We start from the raw sequence: 10,785 nt of genomic DNA, 5'->3' as shown, positions 1-10,785 counted from the left end.
CAAATAGGGTTCAAATGAGTTTATAACTTTTTTCGGTATCCAGAAGCTTTAATTTTTACCTGGTTTGGAAGAAATTTGGTATGTTAAATTTTAAAATTAAATTATGCAGTTCAACTTAATTTATTTTGCGAAGTTATGGTGTAGGTTCCCAAGAGTCGGCCTGGCCGAACTAAACACGTTTTTATACCCTCCACCATAGGATGGGGGTATACTAATTTCGTCATTCTGTTTGTAACTACTCGAAATATTCGTCTGAGACCCCATAAAGTGTATATATTCTTGATCGTCGTGAAATTTTATGTCGATCTTGCCATGTACGTCCGTCTGTCTGTCGAAAGCACGCTAACTACCGAAGGAGTAAAGCTAGCCGCTTAAAATTTTTCACAAATACTTCTTATTAGTATAGGTCAGCTGGTATTGTAAATGGGCCATATCTTGAATTCTTGAGTCTCTAGAGGACGCATTTCTTATCCGATTTGAATGAATTTTTGCACGAAGTATTTCGTTATGATATCCAACAATTGTGCCAAGTATGGTTCAAATTGGTCCATAACATGATATAGCTGCCATATAAACCGATCTGGGATATTGACTTCTTGATCCTCTAGAGGTCGCAATTTTTATACGAATTGCCTGAAATTATTGTACGACGGAGCCTCTCTTGACTATCAACATACATGTTTATTATGGTCTGAATCGGTCTAAAGCCCGATAGAGCTCCCATGTAAATCGATCTCTCTATTTTAATTCTAGAGCCCCCAAAGGGCGGAATTCTTATTCGAATTGGCTGACACAGGTCTCCAACATATAATTTAATTTAATTAATCACCTCTATTATGTATGTCGTAGTCACAACGAATTCCTGTCGTTTATTGTGAATGGTATTACATATGTCGTTTTTCGCCTGAAATGCGACTATGTTTAAAATCTATTACATTTTTTGGTATTATGTATGCCGTTTTTTAACGAGAAATTCGACAGAAATAGTCGTAGAGAATTTTTCAAGTGACAAGATTAAAAATAAAAATTACAAAAACTGAATAAAAATAATTAGAAAAATGAATAACAGCAAAACGTAAGTCTTAGTATCAAACATTTGTGCATTGTTTACCTAAAATTATTCAATTATACATATTTAAAGGATAAAGAAAACGACACCAAAACAATTTGAAGCTCTTGTGGATTTTATGTGTCAAAACCCAAATATAGCTAAAGGATACCATAAAAACACAGACAAGTTGTCCATTAAAGAGCAGTGGAATAATTTGCAAAGGAAGCTGAATAGTTTAGGCCCTCCCACACGTGAGGCTGAAGGTTGGATGAAGGTATGGGCAGATATGAAGAGCAGCGTTAAGAAGAAAATCGTGCACAATAAGATGGAAAGCCGTGCAACTGGTGGAGGCATTTTCAACCAGAAGTTGTTGACACCTTTGGAGGAGGCAGTAGCAGGACTACTGCAAATCAATTCTATTGTAAGTCCAGAATGCCCATCCATCGGTGTTCAAAGCTCGCCGGTAAACCTGATTCAAGAAATTTTGGAGGACGAAGTTGATGGACACGTCAGCGAGGACAATGTAGAAGTGGATATCCAACCCAATACTTCCACTCGAAAAAGGAAGCAACGAACTGTGGACAAAAATGTACTTCTGGATCAACAGCTTAAAATTCAGACAAGTTTATATGAAGAAGTAAAAAAGAGTTTGTCGGAAATCGAGAGGTATAGTCGCAAAAATTATAAAGTTCAAGAAGAACGATTGAAAATGGAAAAGGAAAAACTTAGGCTATACAAAGAACAAATTAGAAATAAAGAAAACTATAGGACCAACATGTTGAAATTGAGAACGGAAGAAATAACCCTCAAACAACAAAAAATTGAGATAGAAAAAGCCAGAATTCAAGAATTCTTATGATTTGTGTGTTTTTATGCATAGTGCCATTTTTTATTTTGCTTTTTTACTTTTTATAACGAAACGTTTAAAAAGCCGGCAATTGTAACTCAAATATTTTCAATCAGCTGATGTTTTTTTCACTGGGTAGTTCAGAATTTATTAAAATATGTAGGATACGTCTATTACAAAAACACTCACGTCATTTTTTTTACATAATACCAACGAAATGTAAATTCGAGTTCGACTACGACTGCTCTCGAAATTCGACTACGACATACATAATAAGGGTGAATATCTTGATATCACTCTAATAGCAGAGCAAATCTTTTCTTATATCCTTCGACAAATGCGATCCATGGTGGATGGTATATAAGATTCGGCCCGGCCGAACTTAGCACGCTTTTACTTGTTCTTGTTACTTTTTATACCCTCCACCATAAGATGGGGGGTATACTAATTTCGTCATTCCGTTTGTAACTAATCGAAATATTCGTCTGAGACCCCATAAAGTATATATATTCTTGATCGCCGTGACATTTTATGTCGATCTAGCCATGTCCGTCCGTCTGTCTGTCGAAAGCACGCTAACTTCCAAAGGAGTAAAGCTAGACGCTTGAAATTTTGCACAAATACTTCTTATTAGTGTAGGTCGGTTGGTATTGTAAATGGGCCATATCGGTCCATGTTTTGATATAGCTGCCATATAAACCGATCTAGGGTCTTGACTTCTTGAGCCTCTAGAGTGCGCAATTCTTATCCGATTTGAATGAATTTTGGCACGACGTGTTTTGCTATGATATCCAACAACTGTACTAAGTATAGTTCCAATCGGTCCATAAACTGATATAGCTGCCATATAAACCGATCTTGGGTCTTGACTTCTTGAGCCTCTAGAGGGCGCAATTCTTATTCGATCAGAATGAAATTTTGCACGACGTGTTTTGTTATGATACCCAACAACTGTGCCAAGTATGATTTAAATCGGTTCATAACCTGATATAGCTGCCATATAAACCGATCTTGGGTCTTGACTTCTTGAGCCTCTAGAGGGCGCAATTCTTATCCGATTGGCATGGAATTTCGCACGACGTGTTTTGTTATGATACCCAACATCTGTGCCAAGTATGGTTTAAATCAGTTCATAACCTGATATAGCTGCCATATAAACCGATCTTGGGTCTTAACTTCTTGAGCCTCTAGAGGGCACAATTCTTATCCGATTTGAATGAATTTTTGCACGAAGTATTTCGTTATGATATCCAACAACTGTGTCAAATAAGGTTCAAATCGGTTAATAACCTGATATAGCTGCCATATAAACCGATCTGGGATCTTGACTTCTTGACCCCTAGAGGTCGCAATTATTATTCGATATGCCTGAAATTTTGTACGACGGATTCTCTCATGACCATCAACAAACGTGTTTATTATGTTCTGAATCGGTCTATAGCCCGATACAGATCCCATATAAATCGTTCTCTCTATTTTACTTCGTGAGCCCCAATGGGCGCAATTCTTATACGAATTGGCGGAAATTTTACACAGGTCTCCAACATATAATTTAATTGTGGTCCGAACCAGATCATATCTTGATATCGTTTTAATAGCAGAGCAACTCTTTTCTTATATCGTTTTTTGCCTAAGAAGAGATGCCGGGAAAAGAACTCGACAAATGCGATCCATGGTGGAGGGTATATAAGATTCGGCCCGGCCGAACTTAGCACGCTTTTACTTGTTATTTACTTACTACTTCTTTTAGTCATTCCGTTTGTAACACATCGGAATATCAATTTTCGACCCTACAAAATATATATTTCGGATCGTCGTAAAATTCTAAGACGATTAACGATGTCCGTGTGTCTGTCCGTCCGTCTGTTGTTATTGCTGTACAGCCATCAAAAATTGAGACATTGAGCTGAAATTTGGCACTGATACATCTTTTTTAACCGATTTCGCTGAAATTTGATACAGTGAGTAGTTTAAGGCTTCCCAACATAGGACCCAAATATGGTTCAGATCGAACTATATTTAGATATAGCTGCCATATAGACCGATATGCCGGTTAAGGGTCTGAAGCTCATTAAAGCTTTATGAAATACAAAATTCAACATTGACTTATATTGATTAGAACACTCAATGTCCGTGCCGAATTTGGGTGCATAAGTTATCCATTGTGACGAAAGGGGGTTTACATATTTACCCAAAGTTGTCGGTATCGAAAGTTCGGTCCGGCCGAACTTAATGCCATTTTGCTTGTTTTTCTAATGATATGTTCATTTCTCTTTCGAAAATTCAATGAAATGAAAAAATTAAAGCCACAGTAGATACACTACACCAACCATGTTTGAATGCGTTTCGACCTCTTGTTGAGGGGGTTCTCATCAGAGATTTTAGGTGTGGGGGTGCTTTAGAAGTCGTACATTGATCGGTTGTATTTTTTTTGAAGACATTGCGAAAGTACCTCTATGAAATCAATACAACACTTTTACATATTATTACCTTCTCACTAATAGTAATTCCCACCAGTGTTTCATAAAAAGCCAAACCATCGTCCTAGTGAACTTACCTCAGCCCATTCAACCTAAACCTATTGCCCTACGTTCATATCATCTGACGTTTGCCTAAAAGAAACAAAACAAGTGAAAGCGTGTTAAGTTCGGCCGGGCCGAATTGTATATACCCTCCACCATGGATCGCATTTGTCGAGTTCTTCTCCCGGTATCTCTTTTCAGTCGAACATATGATAAAAGGAAAGAATTGCTATGATATTGGAGCTATAATATCAACTTATCGTCTGATTCGGACCATAATTGAACTGAATGTTGGAGACCATAGTAGAAGTCGTTGTGTAAAATTTCAGCCAACTCAAATAAAAGTTTCGCCCTTTAAGGCCTCAAGAAGTAAAATAGCGAGATTGGTTTATATGGGAGCTGTATCAGACTAAAGGCCGATTCAGACCATAATTGATACGTATTTTGAAGGTCATGAGAGAAGTCGTTGTACAAAATTTCAGGAAAATCGGATAATAATTGCGACCTCTATAGGCTCAAGAAGTCAAGATCCCAGATCGGATTATATGGCAGCCATATAAGGTTATGGACCAATTAAAACAATATTTCGTACAGCGTTTTGGAAGTCATAACAAAACACATCTTGCAAAATTTCAGCCAAGTCAAGAGCCTGAAGAAGTCAAGATCCCAGATCGGTTTATATGATAGCTATATCAGATTATGGACTGATTTAAACCACACGTAACACAGTTGTTGGAAATCACAACAAAACCTTCATGCAAAATTTCAGCCAAATCAGATAAGAATTGCGCCCTCTGGTGAATCAAGAAGTCAAGATCCAAGATCGGTTTGTATGGCAGCTAATAAAAAAATGGACCGACATGGTCCATTTACAATCGCAACCGACCTACACTAATAAAAAGTATTCGTGCAAAATTTCAACCGGCTAGCTTTACTCCTTTGCTAGCTTCGTACGCGTACTTTCAACATACAGACGGACGGACATGGCTAGATCTACTTAAAATGACATGACTATCAAGAATATATGTACCTTCTGGGGTCTCAGAGGAATATTTCGAGGAGTTACGAACAGAATGACAAAATTAGTATACCCCCATCCTAAGGTGGAGGGTATAAAAATCGACGCATAATATGCTTGCCCTTCCTTATCGCTGTTCTTCTCAGAAACAAAAACCAAAAAGGCATTCCAAATCGTTTCCCCTGGCAACCATTAAAGTAAGCAACGAAATACGAATATTGTGCGATTTTAATTTAACTTAGTTCCGTTGCTTTTCTCGTTCGTTGCGGCTAACGCTACCGCCATCTCATTTGGGACAGAGTAGTACACTTTGCGTAGTTTTCTCACCCCCTACACCTTCATCACCTTTCCAATCACCTTCAAAACACAATACACAGAGGCTTTATTACAGAGAAGTTGTGTTAAAATAACACTTAATAAATGTAACACCCGCAAAAAACAGCACAGCTTTATGAAGAATTGCTTACAATTTGTACTTGAGGGAAGGCATTTCGTGATTTATACGTCCTTTGTTTGATGTTAAACACCTGAGTGGTACAAGCAAAAGGAAAAAGACGAATGAAGGAACGAAAAATAGAAAACCCCTCAAGAATACTCCAAAAATGTCAAGCAAGTTACGGGGGCATTATTGCAATAAATCATATTGCGTGCATATCGTACTGGAGACAATTATATTTGCCAAGGATTGATGACAATTTAGCGGGCTTTCAAAAAAATAAGACTATTCTTTGAGACGATTTAAGATAATGCCATTAAGAGTTTAAATTTTAGAATAAACAAGTAAAAGCGTGCTAAGTTCGGCCAGGCCGAATCTTATATACCCTCCACCATGGAGCGCAGTTGTCGAGTTCTATTCCCGACATCTCTTCTTAGGCAAAAAGTGATATAAGAAAAGATTTGCTCTGCTATTAAAGCGATATAAAGATATGATCCGGTTTAGACCACAATTAAATTATATGTTGGAGATATAATCAAGATCCCAGATCGGTTTATATGGCAGCTATATCAGGTTATGAACCGATTTAAACCTTATTTGACACAGTGGTTGAAAGAAAAAATAAACAAGTTCTTTTCCCGGCATCTCTTCTTAGGCAAAAAAGGATATAAGAAAAGAGTTACTCTGCTATTAAAACGATATCAAGATATGGTCCGGTTCGGACCACAATTAAATTATATGTTGGAGGCCTGTGTAAAATTTCAGCCAATTCGTTTAAGAATTGCGCCCATTGGGGCTCACGAAGTAAAATAGAGAGAACGATTTATATGGGATCTGTATCGGGCTATAGACCGATTCAGACCATAATAAACACGTTTGTTGATGGTCATGAGAGGATCCATCGTACAAAATTTCAGGCATATCGGATAATAATTGCGACCTCTAGGGGTCAAGATCCCAGATCGGTTTATATGGCAGCTATATCAGGTTATGAACCGATTTGAACCTTATTTGACCCAGTTGTTGAAAGTAAAAATAAAATACGTCATGCAAAATTTCAGCCAAATCGGATAGGAATTGCGGCCTCTAGAAGCTCAAGAAATCAAATCCCCAGATCTGTTTATATGACAGCTATATCAGTTTATGAACCGATTTGAACAATACTTGGCACAGTTGTTGGATATCATAACGAAATACTTCGTGCAAAAATTCATTCAAATCGGATAAGAATTGTGCCCTCTAGAGGGTCAAGAAGTCAAGACCCAAGATCGGTTTATATGGTAGCTATATCAGGTTATGGACCGATTTGAACCATACTTGGCACAGTTGTTGGGTATCATAACAAAACACGTCGTACGAAATTCCATTCCAATCGGATAAGAATTGCGCACTCTAGAGGCTCAAGAAGTCAAGACCCAAGATCGGTTTATATGGTAGCTATATCAGGTTATGGACCGATTTGAACCATACTTGGCACTGTTATTGGATATAATAAGAAAACACGTCGTGCAAAATTTCATTCCAATCGGATAAGAATTGCGCACTCTAGAGGCTCAAGAAGTCAAGACCCAAGATCGGTTTATATGGCAGCTATATCAGGTTATGGACCGATTTAAACCATACTTGACACAGTTGTTGGATATCATAACAAAACACGTTGTGCAAAATTTCATTCTGATTGGATAAAAATTGCGCACTCTAGAGGCTCAAGAAGTCAAGACCCAAGATCGGTTTATATGGCAGCTATATCAGGTTATGGACCGATTTGAACCATACTTGGCACAGTTGTTGGATATCGTAGCAAAACACGTCATGCAAAATTTCGTTCCAATCGGATAAGAATTGCGCACTCTACAGGCTCAAGAAGTCAAGACCCAAGATCGGTTTATATGGCAGCTATATCAAAACATGGACCGATATGGCCCATTTACAATACCAACCGACCTACACTAATAAGAAGTATTTGTGCAAAATTTCAAGCGGCTAGCTTTACTCCTTCGGAAGTTAGCGTGCTTTCGACAGACAGACGGACGGACGGACGGACGGACGGACGGACGGACGGACGGACGGACGGACGGACGGACGGACGGACGGACGGACGGACGGACGGACGGACGGACGGACGGACAGACGGACGGACATGGCTAGATCGACATAAAATGTCACGACGATCAAGAATATATATACTTTATGGGGTCTCAGACGAATATTTCGAGTAGTTACAAACAGAATGACGAAATTAGTATACCCCCCATCTTATGGTGGAGGGTATAAAAAAAAGCAATCGTTGTTGGAGGGAGTCTTTAAAGTTGATTAATGGGAAATTTAAAGTAGGTATGTAAATATCGATGAATAACAAGTATAACCGTGCTTAGTTCGGCCGGGTCGAGTCCTATATATCGTCCGCCATGGATAGAATTTGTAAAGATCTTTGCCCAGTATCTCGTTATAGCAAACAAAGGACAATGGATGATAACTGGTATGCTATGGAGCTATATCAGTTTGTGAACAGACTTGGACCATCCTAAGCTTGAATGTTGGAGACCATATTATATGCTATTTGGCACCCTTTTAGCCAAATCGGATAAGAATTGCGCCCTTTAGGGGCTCAAGAAGTAAAATCGGGAGAAACGGTTTATATGGGAGCTCATATATCAAGTTATACACCGACTCAGACCATATTTGGCATGTATGTCAAAAGTCATAGAAAACTGCACTTTGAAAATTTTCAGCCAAACCAGATAAGAATTATGCTCTCTAGAGGCTCAAGAAATATAATCGTGAAATCGGTTAATATCAGAGCCAACTTAAATTTATTCTAAACACAAAATTCCAACAAAATTTTTTTTAATGAAAAATTTCATATATATATTGTAATATTCTATAACGACGAAATTCACACCATGCCAGGGCACCCTTAAATTTTTTTTTCTCAATTGTAATAAAGGGTGATTTTTTTGAGGTTAGGATTTTCATGCATTAGTATTTGACAGATCACGTGGGATTTCAGACATGGTGTCAAAGAGAAAGATGCTCAGTATGCTTTGACATTTCATCATGAATAGACTTACTAACGAGCAACGCTTGCAAATCATTGAATTTTATTACCAAAATCAGTGTTCGGTTCGAAATGTGTTCAAATTTTGACAAATTTTGTTCAGCGATGAGGCTCATTTCTGGTTGAATGGCTACGTAAATAAGCAAAATTGCCGCATTTGGAGTGAAGAGCAACCAGAAGCCGTTCAAGAACTGCCCATGCATCCCGAAAAATGCACTGTTTGGTGTGGTTTGTACGCTGGTGGAATCATTGGACCGTATTTTTTCAAAGATGCTGTTGGACGCAACGTTTCGAACCGAACACTGATTTTGGTAATAAAATTCAATGATTTGCAAACGTTGCTCGTTAGTAAGTCTATTCATGATGAAATGTCAAAGCATACTGAGCATCTTTCTCTTTGACACCATGTCTGAAATCCCACGTGATCTGTCAAATACTAATGCATGAAAATCCTAACCTCAAAAAAATCACCCTTTATTGAAGAGCATATGGAAAGAACACTTTTCCCAGATGCTGGTATTCGATCATAGCAACCATGAGTATACCACAGAACCTATCTAGGATGATGAAATAGAATGTGTACAACCTAGTCAAAATGAGGTCCACCTAGCAGTAACCCGGTCGAAAAACAATAAGTCAGCAGGAGCCTATGGGTTGCCGGCTGAACTGTTTAAGACCGGAGGCGACACACTGATAAGGCGTATGCATAAGCTCGTCTATTGAATTTAGCTTGAAGAACGTATACCCGATGATTGAAACCTCAGCATACTATATTCTGTATACAAAAAAAAAGTAAAAGACAAAGTGTGCCAAGTACAGAAGAATAAGTCTCCTCCCCATCCCATTCAAGTTGCTTTCGAGTGTACAGTGAGAAAGATTCAAGTTGAAGTCAACAAAATAATTGGGCCTTATCACAGTGAATTTAGACCTGGTTAAACCACCATCAACTAGATAAGTACACTGCGCTAAATCCTGTAAAAGACTCTAGAAGGACATAGCATTGTTTCGTTGACCAAAAAGCCGCATTCGAAAGTCCATGTCTGAGCTGGGTATTCCGATAAAACTGATACGACTTTGCTGAATGACGCTTGCTGATTCATGCTCGTCCGTTAAACCAATAAAGAACCTTACCGAAACGTTTAATACCACATGAGGCACACTTCTCACAAGAGAACATATGCTACTCAACTATGCCGACGACGTCGAGATATTTTGAGTCGGTCACCGGAAGAAGCAATTGCATCCTTTGAAAGTATCGAAAGAGAATCAACGAAAGTGGGTTTTGCAGAATATGGAGATTAGACAAAATGGACGATATCAACTCCTACAAAGCCCTATAAACCCGAGCAGATAAAGAAAATCGAGAAAGTTTGGAAATACAACTTTGAGGTAGTCAGGAACTTTAACTACCTCGGCACCGCCGTAACCGAAACAAATGGTACCTGTTTTGAAACAAATGCTACTTTGGATTAAGCAAGCAGTTGGGCAACAAAGCCACCTCTCTACAGACGAAAATCTTATATATAACAATTAAAAGCGTAGTAAGTTCGGCCGGGCCGAATCTTATATATCCTCCACCATGGATCGCATTTGTCAAGTTATTTTCCCTGCATCTATTCTTAGACAAAAAAGGATATAAGAAAAGACTTGCTCTGCTATTAGAGTGATATCAAGATATGGTCCGGTTTGGACCACAATTAAATTATATGTTGGAGACCTGTGTCAGCCAATTCGATAAGAATTGCGCCCATTGGGGGCTCACGAAATAAAATAGAGAGATCGATTTATATGGGAGCTGTTATCGGGCTTTAGACCGATTTAGACCATAATAAACACGTATGTTGATGGTCAAT

The 10,785-nt window shown here is 38.4% G+C and overlaps 1 protein-coding gene across 1 annotated transcript; it reads left to right on the top strand.

Moving 5' to 3' along the window:
• The first annotated feature begins 1,022 nt into the window (after window positions 1-1,022).
• Window positions 1,023-1,916, top strand: LOC131994274 (uncharacterized). The gene is made up of 2 exons (XM_059360970.1): window positions 1,023-1,075; window positions 1,142-1,916. Exons 1-2 carry the CDS (start codon window positions 1,059-1,061, stop codon window positions 1,908-1,910), a joined length of 786 nt encoding a protein of 261 aa, XP_059216953.1. The 5' UTR covers window positions 1,023-1,058; the 3' UTR covers window positions 1,911-1,916.
• Window positions 1,917-10,785: the final 8,869 nt, after the last annotated feature.

The sequence above is a fragment of the Stomoxys calcitrans genome, chromosome 1, assembly GCF_963082655.1.
Source record: "Stomoxys calcitrans chromosome 1, idStoCalc2.1, whole genome shotgun sequence".
In the NCBI taxonomy this organism is placed as follows: Eukaryota; Metazoa; Arthropoda; class Insecta; order Diptera; family Muscidae; genus Stomoxys; species Stomoxys calcitrans.
The sequence above is the reverse complement of the archived record's forward strand: the minus strand, read 5'-3'. Positions and strand labels throughout refer to the sequence as shown.